General features: G+C 48.1%; 1 protein-coding gene across 3 annotated transcripts in view; it reads right to left on the reverse strand.

Annotated features, from left to right (window-relative positions):
• Window positions 1-18,120, reverse strand: part of tsen54 (TSEN54 tRNA splicing endonuclease subunit) — a 20,759-nt gene extending 2,639 nt beyond the window's left edge. The window contains exons 1-10 of one of the 3 annotated variants that reach the window (XM_068578634.1): window positions 18,028-18,120; window positions 11,274-11,432; window positions 2,920-3,078; window positions 2,756-2,819; window positions 2,011-2,094; window positions 1,749-1,900; window positions 1,569-1,667; window positions 946-1,348; window positions 358-493; window positions 185-245 (exon numbers count right to left, since the gene is read on the reverse strand). In XM_068578634.1, the coding sequence (XP_068434735.1) occupies window positions 185-245; window positions 358-493; window positions 946-1,348; window positions 1,569-1,667; window positions 1,749-1,900; window positions 2,011-2,094; window positions 2,756-2,819; window positions 2,920-3,078; window positions 11,274-11,432; window positions 18,028-18,119 (1,409 nt within the window). In that variant the 5' untranslated portion in view covers window position 18,120. Of the gene's footprint in view, window positions 1-184; window positions 246-357; window positions 494-945; window positions 1,349-1,568; window positions 1,668-1,748; window positions 1,901-2,010; window positions 2,095-2,755; window positions 2,820-2,919; window positions 3,079-3,854; window positions 4,136-11,214; window positions 11,433-18,027 lie in introns of those variants that run through there. The other 2 variants (XM_068578636.1, XM_068578635.1) reach the window with 2 other exon arrangements.
• Window positions 18,121-18,701: the final 581 nt, after the last annotated feature.

Raw genomic sequence — 18,701 nt, forward strand, 5'->3', positions numbered from 1 at the left:
GTAGAAGGTGTTTCACTATAAGTAGAAGGTGTTTCACTATAAGTAGAAGGTGTTTCACTATAAGTAGAAGGTGTTTCACTATAAGTAGAAGGTGTTTCACTATGAGTAGAAGGTGTTTCACTATGAGTAGAAGGTGTTTCACTATAAGTAGAAGGTGTTTCACTATAAGTAGAAGGTGTTTTACCTGGACGCTCCCTCCAGTAGATGTGTAGATTCGATCACACTGAGTTTATCCTGCAGCTCCGCTGCAACAAACACAAAACACACTTGAATGAGACACCAGGAGTCGCCAGAGACTGAAACCTCTGGAACAATATGAAGTACTTTATAGTACAAGTATGATGTCACCAGGCTCACCGGTGGAAATGGGCTCTGTGGGATCGTGAAGGGGCGTGACCTCACGGCTCCACAGGTGCGCCGGTCGGCCGTGGCTCCTCCCCCGACGGCGCTCCAGAAGCGCTCGATACTCCGCCCAGTTTCTGCACCACCGAACCTGGAAGTAAACTCACGACGTGACTCCTCCCCCTTCAGGGGTCATACACATTGTGACCAATAGAATTCCATGACTTTTAAACACATTTTTAGGACGTGGAACCAAGTTTCCATGAGCAAAGATTCTGTGAAATGTGTGTGTAAACAGTAAAAGTGATAAAATGTAGTATTTAAACTAACAATGAGGATTCAAAGCATACAGTGAACCTTAAATGACACAAATGAATGAGAGACAATAGTTTTAAACTCAGCGTGAATGAACGTCATGAACACATGAATATAACAAATTTACACGACTTTTACACAACTTTTGGGGTTTAATTTTTAATTTCCAATGCCTTTTCCAGGCCGGGAAATAACCATTTTACAACTCCAGGACTTCTCCATGACCGTAAGAAGCCCTGCCTTTGTTGTTGACAGTAAACACAAACGAGATATCGAAGTTCCACGAACCTCTCGGTCCTTGTTGACGTCCCACCGGCGCCTCCGGCGTTCCTCTTCCCGCGGGGTCGTCTTCACGTCCCTCAGATTGATCCTCCGCCTCCAGGCGTCGACGTCGCAGACGCCCACGGCCAAACCGCCGGGGAGCAGCGAGGGGTCCGGCGGGGCCAGGCGGCCGCCGGGGAGCCGATGCCCGGAGCCCAGGTCGGGGAAGAGGACGGAGCCGAGGTCCCGACGGGAGGGAGAGAAACCGGAGGGGGGCGGCCGGTGGTCCGATTGGTCCCCGAGGACATCCGTCGTCCACCAGGTCCCGCCTCCGCCCGCTGGACCGGCGTTCTGGGAGCCCGGCGTCTCCGGATGCTTTTTGTCCTCCTCCATTCTGACAGCCGTGGACTCTTCCGGCGCCTCCGTGTGACTACGGCAAGAGAAAAGGAAATAAAAGGAAAACTCCGCCCTCAATGCTCTGTTTAAAGCGTTGTTTCAAACATCCGCTTTTACTGAAGAAATGTCCCCAATGTCAGACCTTCTTTTGTCAATTTATACTGAAAAAAAACATTTTACTTGATTTCTAAAAACATCTAGAAAGAAAACTAGAATGTTAAACTGAGACAAAGGAAGTGACTCCCGTGATGCACCTGGGTGTCGCGTCGTCGCTGCGCTTCCTCTTCACGCGTTTCTCCGCTCGGTCACGTGACTGAGGAAGATTCAGCTGCCTGGCATAGGACGACTGAGAGCTGTGAGAACGCACACACACGATACTTAACAACAGCACATAAGGGTCTATGCTCTTATATTCCCAAGCCCCGTCCCGTTACCTGGGCTGGAAGCGGAGCACCACGTAGCCGAGCCTCTTCAGGTGAGAGAACACCTGGTACTGCAGGAGGCTCGGCGGGCCGGAGGACAGGAAGCACTCGTAGCCGTCCTGGATGCTCAGCGGCAGCTGACGGTGGAACACCTGCAGGCTGCCCTGCTCACAGACGACATCCATCACCACCCGACACGGCACAAGTGCCGTGTAAACACGCGGTGATAACACAAAGGATGATGGGAAAACCACAGCTTGGATCTGCCACTCACACACTCCATCAAGTAGAGAGCCTCTTCGGGGAGGAGGCACTGCTTGCCGGAGGCAGAAAAGCCCATCGTCTGCCAGAACTTGCCCTTTTATTATGAAAACAACAACAAGTTATGACCGACCTATGCTTCATGTGTTAAAGCTGCATTCTCTCTCCTGACCACCAGGGAGCGACTCCTCTGGTTGTATAGAAGTCTATGCTTCATGTGTTAAAGCTGCATTCTCTCTCCTGACCACCAGGGAGCGACTCCTCTGGTTGTATAGAAGTCTATGCTTCATGTGTTAAAGCTGCATTCTCTCTCCTGACCACCAGGGAGCGACTCCTCTGGTTGTATAGAAGTACATGCTTCATGTGTTGAAGCTGCATTCTCTCTCATGACCACCAGTGGGCGACTCCTCTGGTTGTATAGAAGTCTATGCTTCATGTGTTAAAGCTGCATTCTCTCTCCTGACCACCAGGGGGCGACTCCTCTGGTTGTATAGAAGTCCATGCTTCATGTGTTAAAGCTGCATTCACTTTCCTGACCACCAGGGGGCGACTACCATAATTAAAACTATCTTTTATTTCCTAATATCTGTTTTTATGAAGAAGAAAAAACACTTTTAAAACGATAACAAATAGAAGTATAACATTAAGTATATCTGATGGTGTTGTCCATAATCGTGCAGCTCTCTCGTGTGTGTGTGTGTGTGTGTGTGTGTGTGTGTGTGTGTGTGTGTGTGTGTGTGTGTGTTTGCAGAACTCACAGCTGGAGACTGAAGCTCGACCATCCGCTGACTTGGAATCCATGTGGCCTTCACCAGGTTTCCTCTGCAGTGAAACAAAAGTAGACAAATACTTCACATCACCAGAAGAAGAAAAAGGAACCAGCTCGTACGCATCTGGACGGCGGCTCTCGGCCGTCACTCACAGCTTCTCCACCCTCTCCTCCGATATGAGGCTCCAGTGCTCGTTCAGACTCTTCTCCAGTCGCTGTCTTTGCTCGTCCGAGTCGTCGGGGAAGAAGTCCTTCTGCCCTCGGACCGGGATCTTGCGGCTACGCGACCGAGCGGCGAACAGCTCAGACGGACTGGGATTCAAAAGGGAGAGAGAAAGCTTCAGGACCTTTTGGTCATTTAACCAGGAGATGTATAAAAGACACAATATTCACAATGTTGAGTATTCAGAGCCTTTACGTCAATAACACTATCAACACCAACCTGTACAAATATATAAAAGTACTGCATTGAAAATGTTACTTAGTTGAAAGTATGTGATCAAGATAATATAATGGTATGTATTTATATTTAAAGATGCATACCATTATACATATTTTGTTCCCATTTCATGTTTATGGAGGAGTCAATAATATGTAAAGCTGCGAATAATTTTAATTATTTTCAATATGGATGTGTCTGCTGGTTATTAAGTACATATGTATGTATATATATATATATATATATATATATATATATATATATATATATATATATATATATATATATATATAGGGCCTTTTGGTCATTTAACTAGGAGATGTATACATATACAGTACACAGTATTCGAAATATCACGTATTCAGAGCCTTTACCTCAGCAATACTATAAACAACAAGCTGTACAAATATATCATAGTACTCGATTGAAAATGTTAAGTTACTTAAATGAAAGTATGGGATCAGGATGACGTCTTCAGACAGTTAGACAGACTCGTAACTTTCTAAACGCTGGTCATGTAAAGTGTCAATCTCACGCAGCACAATCTAAATATATAACATATAAATATATATACGGACGATGTTTAGCGAGTCTATCTCTGCTCGTCGATAACTGTACGACCGTTACCCGGTAAGTGAAACTCACGCACGTTAATATTTCGTTGTAGAACTTCGACTCGGTGTCCTTGTTTTGGTCCGCCATGTTTAAACCTGCGAGCTCGAGCCGGCCGCTACTGCGCATGACACAGATTTCTTCTTCTCTGAAGGTTTTATCGGCGGTTGGCAAAACAACCGATTGGTGCGTTACCGCCACCAACGGGTGGTATGGAGCAGTGCGGTTCAGGATGTCTTGTACTCTCAATATAGAAAAATATATATGTTTTTTATTTTATTTAAAAAAGCATGACAAACGATCTCGCACAAAGACTTCGCTAAGCCCCGCCCCCTCGTTCGTGCTCACACTGTCAATCATGTGTCTTTCCCGGCATAGCAACGGTAACCTGGCGGGGTGGGGACGGGGGGCGGGGCTTAGACATTAAAGCCGTATTGTTGTGACACTTGCGTCAGCAAAACAGTTAGTAATTAGACAGAAAACTTTCAGATCCATAAACCGCCCCGTCCTTTCAAGACAGGAGTTTTAACTCAGAAGTTTTAAACACACAAGTTTTAAACCAAGATACTTGCAGAGAAGTTTTAGACCAACGCACTTTAAGCCCAGAAGTTTTAATCCAACGCACTTTAAGCCCAGAAGTTTTAATCCAACATACTTTGAGGAAACTTTCAGAGCTCATCACACAAAAGATCATCGATCGTAAACAAAAAAAGAAAAATGTCGAGCCCAATGAATTCATCTCCATCACACATGACAGACGAGATGAAGAAGCTCAAAAACATTCTTGGCATACAGGTCCATTCCTTTTTCAAATGCTTGACAGAAGAACAGTGGGAGCTGTTGAAATCATGCACTCCGGATGAATCCACCAAATTTCAGTTGTCAGAGTTGCTGCTGCAGATCTGCAATACTTTGTCGAAGGTCTTCCTCACCAACACCTGGAGAAGCATGTTCTCGGAGGAAGAAATTCAGGCGAATCTGGGAAACCTCGTCACAGACACATTTAAAAGTGCACTAGACATCAACAACAACATCCAATGTAAAAACGCTGACAGCTTACAGAAGTTGATAAACGAAGAGGTGGCAGACACGGTCAACAATCCACAGTCTGCGGTACCGACGTGCCCCAAACGGCTCCACATGATGGTCGTGCATGCTGTCAAAATGATGAAGAACTTCTTAGTGAAAAAGGTCGTCGTGTGCCGATCACCGAAAAGAAGTTCGACACCAGACCAAGAGATGGAAATGATGATCAAAGAAGAGCCGTCTTTCAATGAAAGAACTGGGAATTATCTCGACTTTGAATCTGAGGACACCGCCGCTAGAACGGAAGGAGGCGTACATCGCAGCATTTTGGAATCAGAACCCACGCTGGAAGAAAAGAAGGAAATGTTTGTGCAGATAGTCATTGAGAAGCTGTTTTTCAGGATTTTCAACAAAACCAAGGACCATAACCTCAAAGAACACAAGGACATCCTCCAGCGTCTCATCGAAAGGACGTGGGCCGAAGTCCACGGTGTCGACTTTCAGCCCTCGCAGAAAAACCTGGCGAAGTTCGACAAAATCATTTTCAAGGACCTGTGCAAACAGCTGGGCAGCGCGGATCAGGTGCTGCTGTCTTTGAAAAGGGAGGACGACGTGATCTTCAATTCCATCGTCTCAGTCTTCGACCGCTCCGCGGCGCCAAAAGTGACGATGCTGCAGCGCATCTGCAACCTCTTCACATCCGTGTGCCAGAGAAGACATCGGGTCGGTGTCGTGGAGGATCCAGCCGAGGTGGAAAAGGACCCGTCGGATGAGATGATTGAACCGCTCACGATCCCGGTCTTTGAGTTTGACCCCACGCAGGACGTACGCAAGAAAGCGTTCGTAGAGGTCGTCATTGAGAAGCTGTTTACCAGGATTTCTAAGGAAACACACTGCCTTAAGATGAAGGACGACAACGACATCCTCACGCGTCTCATGGAAAGGACCTGGGCTGAAGTCGAGGGCGTTGACTTTGAGCTCTCACAGAAAAACCTGCAAGACTTCGAAAAGATCGCTTTCAAAGACCTGTGCAAACAGCTGGGCAGTGCGAATCGGGTGCTGATGTCTTTGAAAATGGAGGACGAGGCCATCGTGACGTCCATCGTCTACGCTTTCAACTGCCGCGCGACGCCCAAAAGGACAAACTTGTTCTCATCCAACTCCAAGTGAAGACACCGAGATAGTGTCATGTGATCGAGGCGTCGTTTTGGGTTTTTTTCTGGGCGATCCGTTTTTTTTATCCACATTTTCAAAGACCAAAAAAAAAAAAAGAAGAAAAAAGGCAATTCCATCGACTTGCGTGATGCAACAAACAAAGAAGAAACTCTCATGGTTTCAGTTTTTCTTTCCCGGGTGATCCGCTTTTCTTTCCAGACCTGTATGAAGCAGAAGAACTTTCCATCCTCTCATATTTAACCGCTGCGTGACGCAACAAACAAAAGAGAAATCTTTCTAGATTTTTTCCCGGGTGATCCGGTTTTCTTTCCACATTTTCAGAGTCTGTATGAAGCAGAAGAACTTTCCATCCTCATGCGTGACGTAACAAAAAAGAAACTCTCATCTTTCTAGTTTTTTTTTCCCGGGTGATCCGGGTTTCCCCACAGTGATGAACTCTTTCTCCGGGTGATCCGGTTCCCAAACATGCAGAGCAATACACAAACTAAATAAAACTGAATTTACTCAACTTTATATTTGTATTTTAGAATGTTTCCTGATGTTTGTAACGTGAAAACTCTTAAATCCTAAATGAAATAAAGCTTTCAGATAAATGATTTACCTTTTTAATTTAAAACCTAAGACCAATATTCAGACTTGTGTTCTGTGAATTATATATATATGAACTATAAGTACTGCATGTCCCTCTGAGATGTAGTACACTATAAGTACTGCATGTACCTCTGAGATGTAGTACACTATAAGTACTGTATGTCCCTCTGAGATGTAGTACACTATAAGTACTGCATGTCCCTCTGAGATGTCGTACACTATAAGTACTGCATGTACCTCTGAGATGTAGTACACTATAAGTACTGCATGTACCTCTGAGATGTAGTACACTATAAGTACTGCATGTGCCTCTGAGATGTAGTAAACAATAAGTACTGCATGTCCCTCTGAGATGTAGTACACTATAAGTAGTGCATGTACCTCTGAGATGTAGTAAACAAAATGTTGCGTATTCAGAGCCTTTACCTCAGTAACACTATCAACACCAAGCTGTACAAATATATAAAAGTACTGCATTGACAATGTTACTTAAATGAAAGTATGTGATCAGGATATTTCTCTCTCTTTCTCGTATAATGGTATGTATTTATATTTAAAGATGCATACCATTATACATATTTTCTTACCATTTCATGTTTATATATATATATATATATATATATATATATATATATATATATATATATATATATATATATATATATATATATAGGGCATTTTGGTCATTTAACTAGGAGATGTATACATATACAGTACACAGTATTCGAAATATCACGTATTCAGAGCCTTTACCTCAGCAATACTATAAACAACAAGCAGTACAAATATATCATAGTACTAGATTGAAAATGTTAAGTTACTTCAATGAAAGTATGGGATCAGGATGACGTCTTCAGACAGACAGACAGACTCGTAACTTGTAAACGCTGGTCATGTAAAGTGTCAATCTCACGCAGCACAATCTAAATATATAACATATAAATATATATACGGACGATGTTTAGCGAGTCTATCTCTGCTCGTCGATAACTGTACGACCGTTACCCGGTAAGTGAAACTCACGCACGTTAATATTTCGTTGTAGAACTTCGACTCGGTGTCCTTGTTTTGGTCCGCCATGTTTAAACCTGCGAGCTCGAGCCGGCCGCTACTGCGCATGACACAGATTTCTTCTTCTCTGAAGGTTTTATCGGCGGTTGGCAAAGCAACCGATTGGTGCGTTACCGCCACCAACGGGTGGTATGGAGCAGTGCGGGTCAAGATGTCTTGTACTCTCAATATAGAAAAATATATATGTTTTTTATTTTATTTAAAAAAGCATGACAAACGATCTCGCACAAAGACTTCGCTAAGCCCCGCCCCCTCGTTCGTGCTCACACTGTCAATCATGTGTCTTTCCCGGCATAGCAACGGTAACCTGGCGGGGTGGGGACGGGGGGCGGGGCTTAGACATTAAAGCCGTATTGTTGTGACACTTGCGTCAGCAAAACAGTTAGTAATTAGACAGAAAACTTTCAGATCCATAAACCGCCCCGTCCTTTCAAGACAGGAGTTTTAACTCAGAAGTTTTAAACACACAAGTTTTAAACCAAGATACTTGCAGAGAAGTTTTAGACCAACGCACTTTAAGCCCAGAAGTTTTAATCCAACGTACTTTAAGGAAACTTTCAGAGCTCATCACACAAAAGATCATCGATCGTAAAAAAAAAAAAGAAAGAAAAATGTCGAGCCCAATGAATTCATCTCCATCACACATGACAGACGAGGTGAAGAAGCTCAAAAACATTCTTGGCACACAGGTCCATTCCTTTTTCAAATGCTTGACAGAAGAACAGTGGGAGCTGTTGAAATCATGCACTCCGGATGAATCCACCAATCTTCAGTTGTCAGAGTTGCTGCTGCAGATCTGCAATACTTTGTCGAAGGTCTTCCTCACCAACACCTGGAGAAGCATGTTCTCGGAGGAAGAAATTAAGGCGAATCTGGGAAACCTCGTCACAGACACATTTAAAAGTGCACTAGACATCAACAACAACATCCAATGTAAAAACGCTGACAGCTTACAGAAGTTGATAAACGAAGAGGTGGCAGACACGGTCAACAATCCACAGTCTGCGGTACCGACGTGCCCCAAACGGCTCCACATGATGGTCGTGCATGCTGTCAAAATGATGAAGAACTTCTTAGTGAAAAAGGTCGTCGTGTGCCGATCACCGAAAAGAAGTTCGACACCAGACCAAGAAATAGAAATGGTGATCGAAGAAGAGCCGTCTTTCAATGAAAGAACTGGGAATTATCTCGACTTTGAATCTGAGGACACCGCCGCTAGAACGGAAGGAGGCGTACATCGCAGCATTTTGGAATCAGAACCCACGCTGGAAGAAAAGAAGGAAATGTTTGTGCAGATAGTCATTGAGAAGCTGTTTTGCAGGATTTTCAACAAAACCAAGGACCATAACCTCAAAGAACACAAGGACATCCTCCAGCGTCTCATCGAAAGGACGTGGGCCGAAGTCCACGGTGTCGACTTTCAGCCCTCGCAGAAAAACCTGGCGAAGTTCGACAAAATCATTTTCAAGGACCTGTGCAAACAGCTGGGCAGCGCGGATCAGGTGCTGCTGTCTTTGAAAAGGGAGGACGACGTGATCTTCAATTCCATCGTCTCAGTCTTCGACCGCTCCGCGGCGCCAAAAGTGACGATGCTGCAGCGCATCTGCAACCTCTTCACATCCGTGTGCCAGAGAAGACATCGGGTCGGTGTCATGGAGGATCCAGCCGAGGTGGAAAAGGACCCGTCGGATGAGATGATTGAACCGCTCACGATCCCGGTCTTTGAGTTTGACCCCACGCAGGACGTACGCAAGAAAGCGTTCGTTGAGGTCGTCATTGAGAAGCTGTTTACCAGGATTTCTAAGAAAACACACTGCCTTAAGATGAGGGACGACAACGACATCCTCACGCGTCTCATGGAAAGGACCTGGGCTGAAGTCGAGGGCGTTGACTTTGAGCTCTCACAGAAAAACCTGCAAGACTTCGACAAGATCGCTTTCAAAGACCTGTGCAAACAGCTGGGCAGTGCGGATCGGGTGCTGATGTCTTTGAAAATGGAGGACGAGGCCATCGTGACGTCCATCGTCTACGCTTTCAACTGCCGCGCGACGCCCAAAAGGACAAACTTGTTCTCATCCAACTCCAAGTGAAGACACCGAGATAGTGTCATGTGATCGAGGCGTCGTTTTGGGTTTTTTTCTGGGCGATCCGTTTTTTTTATCCACATTTTCAAAGACCAAAAAAAAAAAAAGAAGAAAAAAGGCAATTCCATCGACTTGCGTGATGCAACAAACAAAGAAGAAACTCTCATGGTTTCAGTTTTTCTTTCCCGGGTGATCCGCTTTTCTTTCCAGACCTGTATGAAGCAGAAGAACTTTCCATCCTCTCATGTTTAACCGCTGCGTGACGCAACAAACAAAAGAGAAATCTTTCTAGATTTTTTCCCGGGTGATCCGGTTTTCTTTCCACATTTTCAGAGTCTGTATGAAGCAGAAGAACTTTCCATCCTCATGCGTGACGTAACAAAAAAGAAACTCTCATCTTTCTAGTTTTTTTTTCCCGGGTGATCCGGGTTTCCCCACAGTGATGAACTCTTTCTCCGGGTGATCCGGTTCCCAAACATGCAGAGCAATACACAAACTAAATAAAACTGAATTTACTCAACTTTATATTTGTATTTTAGAATGTTTCCTGATGTTTGTAACGTGAAAACTCTTAAATCCTAAATGAAATAAAGCTTTCAGATAAATGATTTACCTTTTTAATTTAAAACCTAAGACCAATATTCAGACTTGTGTTCTGTGAATTATATATATATATGAACTATAAGTACTGCATGTACCTCTGAGATGTAGTACACTATAAGTACTGCATGTACCTCTGAGATGTAGTACACTATAAGTACTGTATGTCCCTCTGAGATGTAGTACACTATAAGTACTGCATGTACCTCTGAGATGTAGTACACTATAAGTACTGCATGTACCTCTGAGATGTAGTACACTATAAGTACTGCATGTACCTCTGAGATGTAGTACACTATAAGTACTGCATGTCCCTCTGAGATGTAGTACACTATAAGTACTGCATGTACCTCTGAGATGTAGTACACTATAAGTACTGCATGTCCCTCTGAGATGTAGTACACTATAAGTAATGTATGTACCTCTAAGAGGTACATACGGTAAAATTACTGTATGTACCTCTTAGATGTAGTACAGTAAAGGTACTGTATGTACCTCTAACATGTTGTACAGGAAAGTACTGCATGTACACCTTGGATGTACTACAGTCCAAGTACTGCATGTAGTACACTATAAGTACTGCATGTACCTCTGAGATGTCGTACACGATAAGTACTACATGTACCTCTTAGATGTAGTACAGTAAAGTACTGCATGTACCCTTGGATGTATTACAGTACATGTACTGCATGTACTACAGTATAAGTACTGAATGTAGTACACTATAAGTACTGCATGTACCTCTGAGATGTAGTGCACTACAAGTACTGCATGAACCTCTGAGATGTAGTACACTATAAGTACTGTATATACCTCTAAGATGTAGTACAGTAAAATTACTGTATGTACCTCTTGGATGTAGTACAGTAAAGGTACTGTATAGACGGCGGCTCTCGGCCGTCACTCACAGCTTCTCCACCCTCTCCTCCGATATGAGGCTCCAGTGCTCGTTCAGACTCTTCTCCAGTCGCTGTCTTTGCTCGTCCGAGTCGTCGGGGAAGAAGTCCTTCTGCCCTCGGACCGGGATCTTGCGGCTACGCGACCGAGCGGCGAACAGCTCAGACGGACTGGGATTCAAAAGGGAGAGAGAAAGCTTCAGGACCTTTTGGTCATTTAACCAGGAGATGTATAAAAGACACAATATTCACAATGTTGAGTATTCAGAGCCTTTACGTCAATAACACTATCAACACCAACCTGTACAAATATATAAAAGTACTGCATTGAAAATGTTACTTAGTTGAAAGTATGTGATCAAGATAATATAATGGTATGTATTTATATTTAAAGATGCATACCATTATACTGTAGCGACCCTATACAGGTATCTGTTTGGGAGGGGGGATGTTCTGACAGGGATCTCTCTCTCTCCGGCCAATCACAGGAAAGCAGCGTCTGTTTGGTGGGGTTGTGGCCTGTGATTGGTGGAGCAGGGGGAGAGGCGGGTTTTTCGGGGCTGGTACGTGTGTTGTGGTTGGCTCTGGGGTGTAGTGTGTGAAAAACGCTTAAGTCGGCTAGGTTAACGAATAGCACCATTACCAAATAGTTGTGTGTGAACCTTGGTCTAATAAACCAACCAGTGAACGAGACTAACGTCTGTGAGTCTTCCTGCCGTGGACGTTACACTGGTGTCAGAAGTGATTTACCGGACGTGAGTAAGCCGTTGTGGAGCGGATTCGAGCCGGGACAGCGGCTAACCGAGCGAGCTAACCGAGCGGAGCTAGTGGATAGCTCGCGAGCGACAATGGACCGCGGCTGGGGAACGAGGGTGAAGGAGGAAGACAGAAGCATGGAGGAGAAGCGGCTAACCGAGCGAGCTAACCGAGCGGAGCTAGTGGATAGCTCGCGAGCGACAATGGACCGCGGCTGGGGAACGAGGGTGAAGGAGGAAGACAGAAGCATGGAGGAGAAAGGAGCTGTCGGGGGGACTGACGGCGCGTCCACGAGCTTCAGGGAGGCGCGGGACCGCCTGAGAGAGGCTACGGTGAGGATGGCTCGGGACGCAGGTATGAGCCCGTCGCCGGCGATTCGCGCCGTTTCTCCGGAGAATGAGCGCGACAACAGCAGCGCTTGGCGCACCGTGGCAGTTCCGGCAATAAAGACACCCAGGTACGCGGGTCGGTCGGACTGGGAGGCTTTCCTGGCTCAATTCGAGCTGCTGGCCAATGCCGCCGAGTGGCCTATAAAGACAAAAGCCCTGCAGCTGGCGCTGTGTCTTACAGACGATGCTTTATCGTGCCTGCTTTTGCTGAGCCCGGAAGAAAGGCAAGACTACAACGCACTGGTGGGGTCCCTTCAGAGACGGTTTGGGCAGTGCGTGCAGCCGGGATTACTGCGTAACGAGCTGAACAACCGCTGCAGAAAACCAGGAGAGCCGCTGCGTACGTTAGCTAACGACGTGGAGAGTCTATCACGAAGGGCGTACAGCCATATGCCTCCTTCAGTTCAAAGCGAGCTGGCACGGGACCAGTTTATTCGGGCCATCCATCCAGCAGACTTACGGGTTCAAGTGCAGCTGCAGCACCCACAGTCCCTCCAGGCGGCCTTAGAGATGGCTGTGGAAAGGGAGAATGTGGGGAGTGTAGTAGCCGGAGACGGTCGGAGAGAAGGACTACAGACTGTGAGGACTGCGATGGCGAGGCCTGCTGAGGAGGAGAGACCGGCATGGCTGACCGAGATGACTGAGTTGATCAGAGCTGTGTCGCTGCAGCAAACCAACCGGCCATGGCCAGGTCCAAGGCTTTGCTGGGGGTGTGGACAACCGGGGCACCTAGCCCGAGAGTGCCCCACGTCAAGCAGGTCGCAGGGAAACGGTTCGGGGCCCGCATAAAGGAGAAGATGCGGACCCCGACGACAACTCCAACCCCAGGCTCACAGTCCCCTACAACGGAGGAGGGGGCCCAGCAGCACAACCGGGGGAGTCAGGCTCTGTGTGCCGCAGGATCGGATGTCGTCTCGGGTCTGGAGCCTGTAGTGGCGGTGGGGCGTACGGGTAAGGGCGACTCTTATTATGTCTCAGTGATGGTGGAAGGAGTGGCCTGCATGGCTTTGGTGGACACTGGGTCAACAGTGACATTAGTAAGACCGGAGATGGTTCCAGTTAACTCTGTACTTGACCCCACCTCGGTGCGTCTGCGCACGGTCACGGGAGAGTTGGCTCCCATGGAGGGCAGAGCGAGGCTGACATTATCGGTGGGGGGGGTGACCGTGTGCCACCTGGTGTGGGTAGCAACAGTACAAGACCCGTGCATATTAGGTCTGGACTTTTTGAAGGCCGCGGGCTGCCAGCTGGACCTTCAACAGGGCACAGTGAGCTTCCAAAAAGGGCCGTGCATCAAAATGAGCCCCACCGTCTCCCCTACTCTGCCCCTGTCTGTCCCATCAGCAAGTGCGACAGAGGTGGAACCCGAAGATTTGTCCCCCTCTGTTTCCTCAGAATCGGGCGTTAGCGCAGCTGTGGCTGACCCCACTGTGCAGGAAGAGGACCAAGAATTGCTGGCAGCGATGAGAGCAATATGGGACAAGAACCGGGACGGGTTGCACCCCCGCCAGCAGGAGCAGCTGTGGCAGGTGCTATGGGAGTTCCGGGGCATCTTCGCCAGAAACGAAGAAGAGGTAGGACAAACTCACCTAGCAGTGCATGTGATAGACACAGGGGACGCAAGGCCTATTAAGTGCCGCCCCCGCCGCCTCCCACTAGCGCGCCAACATGCTTGCGATGAATCGGTTGCAGGCATGCTCCAAGCCGGCATTATAGAGCCTTCAGACAGTCCGTGGGCGGCCGCTGTGGTCATGGTGCCGAAGAAGACACGGGGCTGGAGACTCTGCGCCGACTACAGGCCGGTGAATGGGGTAACCCGGAAAGATTCGTACCCACTGCCCCGGATCGATGAGTCCCTGGACCTGGTCTCAGGGTCCTCATGGTTCTCCTCACTGGACCTGCGCAGCGGCTACTATCAGGTTCCGCTCGCTCCGGAGTCCCGACCAAAGACGGCGTTCTGCACCGGACGGGGCCTGTGGCAGTTTAAGGTCCTGAGTTTTGGACTGTGCAATGCCCCTGCCACATTCGTTCGGTTAATGGACAGGGTGTTGGAAGGGGTTCCCCGTGAGCAGTGCCTGGTCTACTTGGATGACATCCTGGCACATGGCAACTCGTTCGAGTGCGCACTGGCATCACTGCGGTTAGCGCTGGGCAGGATCAGGTCAGCGGGCCTGAAACTGCACCCGGAGAAGTGCCACTTTCTTCAGAGGGAGGTGTCCTTCCTGGGGCACAGGGTAGGAGCCGAAGGCGTCGGCACCTTGCAGGAGAAAGTGCAGGCAGTGGCCAACTGGCCTACTCCCACCAATCCGAAACAGCTAAAGAGCTTCCTGGGCCTGTCCTCGTATTACAGGAGGTTTGTAAAGGGATTCGGGGGGACAGCGGCGCCACTGTTTCAGTTGCTCCAGAAGGACAGGGAGTTCTCCTGGACAGAGGAGTGCCAGGCAGCGTTTGACAGTCTGCGGGGGTCCCTGATTAAGGCTCCGGTGCTGGCCGCCGCCGACCCCAACTTGCCTTTTACCTTGGACACGGACGCCAGCGGGAGGGGCATCGGGGGGGTGCTCTCGCAGTTAAGACCAGACGGAGAACGGGTGGTGGCGTATTTCAGTCGGTCATTCAACAAAGCTGAGCGCCGCTACTGCGTCACCCGCAGGGAGCTCCTGGCGGTCGTGCTGTCAGTCCGTCACTTCAAATACTACCTGTGTGGGCGTTCACCGTGAGGACGGACCATGCGGCTCTGCAGTGGCTCATGTCATTCAAAGAGCCGGAGGGGCAGGTGGCCAGGTGGCTGGAGGAGCTCCAATCCTTTCAGTTCGTCGTGGAGCATCGGGCCGGGGCACGACACACCAACGCCGACGCGCTCTCAAGGCGCCCTTGTGCCGTAGACGAGTGCCGGTATTGTGACCGAAGGGAGTCCAGAGAGCAGGACCTGAGAGAGGAGGAGGGGGACTGTGCGGTGGTAAGACGACTGGAGGAGGTCACGGAGCGGCATGCGGTGGACCTGGTCGAGTGGAAACGCCAACAGAGTCAGGACACGGACGTACACGCGGCCATACAGTGGGTGGGCGCCGGGCAGCGGCCGCAGTGGGAGGAGGTAGCCGGGTCCTCCAAATCCCTCAAAGGGCTGTGGTCACAATTCGAATCACTACGCCTGAGTCTGGGCGTACTCCAGCGGGCCTGGAAGGAGCCAGCAACAGGGGAGGCAAAATGGCAGATGGTGGTCCCCAAGGGGCTGCGTGTCGCGGTGCTAGAGTCTATGCACGGGGCTGCAGGGTCAGGGCACTTCGGGGTGTCCAAAACACTACGTCGCCTACGCCAGGGCTTCTACTGGGGGCAGTGCAGGAGAGATGTGGAGGATTTCTGTCGTCGCTGCGATCTCTGCACAGCACGAAAGGGACCTCCAGGCCGCTCACATGCGGCGCTACAGCAGTCTCTCGTGGGGGCACCAATGGAACGAGTAGCCGTGGATGTGGTGGGGCCGCTGCCCCGTTCGGACGGAGGGAATCGCTACGTTCTCACAGCCATCGACTACTTCACCAAGTGGCCTGAGGCGTACGCTATCCCCGACCAAGAGGCAGAGACGGTCGTGGAGACGCTAGTGGAAGGCATGTTCAGTCGTTTTGGAGTACCGGAGACCATTCACAGTGATCAGGGGAGGAACTTCGAGTCACGGGTGTTTGCGGTTATGTGTGAGCGCCTGGGCATGCACAAGACGCGCACCTCTCCCCTGCGGCCGCAGAGTGATGGGCTAGTGGAGAGATTCCACCGCACCATGGGTCAGCAGCTTGCCATTCTCACTGCGCAGCACCAGCGCGACTGGGACAAGCACCTGCCCTTAGTGCTCATGGCGTGTCGCTCGGCAGTCCAGGAGTCGTCATCCTGTACACCATCCCTCCTCATGCTGGGGAGAGAACTGCGCACCCCCGCAGAAATGGCTTTTGGCCGCCCACCTGAAACCTCGTTCACTCCCCCGGGCCCCGAGTTCGCCAGGAGACTGCAAGATCGCCTAGAATCTGCCCATGAGTTTTCGAGGAAGCAGCAACACAGCGCTGGTGTTCGGCAGAAACGTAACTATGACGTGAGGGAAAGAGGGCAGCACTTTCGGGCTGGGGAGCTTGTGTGGGTTTATAATCCACAGCGAAAGAAGGGTCGGTGCCCAAAGCTGGACAGCCAATGGGTCGGTCCCTGCACAGTCTTGGAGAGCGTGGGCGAGGTCGTCTACAGGTTGCAGTTACCGCCCAAAGGACGGAGAGTGGTACTGCACCGAGACCGTCTAGCCCCATACAGAGGGGTCGCGTCTCCACCGACATCAGGGGCACAGGCGAATGCTCCGCCGCGTCCACCCGACACACACTCATCGAAGGCCCGAAGCGGGGGTGTTCCGGCAGCGTCGGAGGCAGTTCCCCCCGCTATCTCTGCTCCAGCGGACTCAGTACTTCAGACGGGTCGTGTGAAAAAACAGAGAAGGACCCCGGGCCGGTTCAGAGACTTTGTTGCCCCATAGAGGACGGTTGATAGTTGAAGTGAGACCTTAGGTTCCAGAGAGGGCAAGAATGCGCCCTGGTCTCACTGGAAGTGATGGTAGTCCACCCTGATCTTCCGGTTAAAAAAAAAAAAAAAAAAAAAAACTCTCCTTAAAAAAAAAAAAAAAAATAGGTACACATTTTTTTGTTCCATGTGGGGTCCATTCTTTGGGGTAGTGTGGTTGTTTAGGTTGTCCCTTGGGGGCAAGAGACTTTGTTACGGGGGGATAGTGTAGCGACCCTATACAGGTATCTGTTTGGGAGGGGGGATGTTCTGACAGGGATCTCTCTCTCTCCGGCCAATCACAGGAAAGCAGCGTCTGTTTGGTGGGGTTGTGGCCTGTGATTGGTGGAGCAGGGGGAGAGGCGGGTTTTTCGGGGCTGGTACGTGTGTTGTGGTTGGCTCTGGGGTGTAGTGTGTGAAAAACGCTTAAGTCGGCTAGGTTAACAAATAGCACCATTACCAAATAGTTGTGTGTGAACCTTGGTCTAATAAACCAACCAGTGAACGAGACTAACGTCTGTGAGTCTTCCTGCCATGGACGTTACAATACATATTTTGTTCCCATTTCATGTTTATGGAGGAGTCAATAATATGTAAAGCTGCGAATAATTTTAATTATTTTCAATATGGATGTGTCTGCTGGTTATTAAGTACATATGTATATATATATATATATATATATATATATATATATATATATATATATATATATATATATATATATAGGGCCTTTTGGTCATTTAACTAGGAGATGTATACAGTATTCGAAATATCACGTATTCAGAGCCTTTACCTCAGCAATACTATAAACAACAAGCTGTACAAATATATCATAGTACTCGATTGAAAATGTTAAGTTACTTAAATGAAAGTATGGGATCAGGATGACGTCTTCAGACAGTTAGACAGACTCGTAACTTTCTAAACGCTGGTCATTAATATATATATATATATATATATATATATATATATATATATATATATATATATATATATATATATATATATATATATATATACACGGACGATGTTTAGCGAGTCTGTCTCTACTCGTCGATAACTGTACGACCGTTACCCGGTAAGTGAAACTCACGCACGTTAATATTTCGTTGTTGAACTTCGACTCGGTGTCCTTGTTTTGGTCCGCCATGTTTAAACCTGCGAGCTCGAGCCGGCCGCTACTGCGCATGACACAGATTTCTTCTTCTCTGAAGGTTTTATTGGCGGTTGGCAAAACAACCGATTGGTGCGTTACCGCCACCAACGGGTGGTATGGAGCAGTGCGGTTCAGGATGTCTTGTACTCTCAATTTAGAAATATATATATATATATATATATATATATATATATATTAACTTAAAAAAGCAAGACAAACGATCTCGGACAAAGACTTTGCTAAGCCCCGCCCCCTCGTTCTTGCTCACACTGTCAATCATGTGTCTTTCCCGACATAGCAACGGTAACCAGGCGGGGTGGGGACGGGGGGCGGGGCTTAGACATTAAAGCCATTTTGTTGTGACACTTGCGTCAGCAAAACAGTTAGTAATTAGACAGAAAACTTTCAGATCCATAAACCGCCCCGTCCTTTCAAGACAGGAGTTTCAACTCAGAAGTTTTAAACACACAAGTTTTAAACCAAGATACTTGCAGAGAAGTTTTAGACCAACGCACTTTAAGCCCAGAAGTTTTAATCCAACGCACTTTAAGCCCAGAAGTTTCAATCCAACGTACTTTGAGGAAACTTTCAGAGCTCATCACACAAAAGATCATC

The sequence above is a fragment of the Clinocottus analis genome, unplaced genomic scaffold, assembly GCF_023055335.1.
Source record: "Clinocottus analis isolate CAN_PGR_092001 unplaced genomic scaffold, fCliAna1.0.p SCAF_16, whole genome shotgun sequence".
Classification (NCBI taxonomy): domain Eukaryota; kingdom Metazoa; phylum Chordata; class Actinopteri; order Perciformes; family Cottidae; genus Clinocottus; species Clinocottus analis.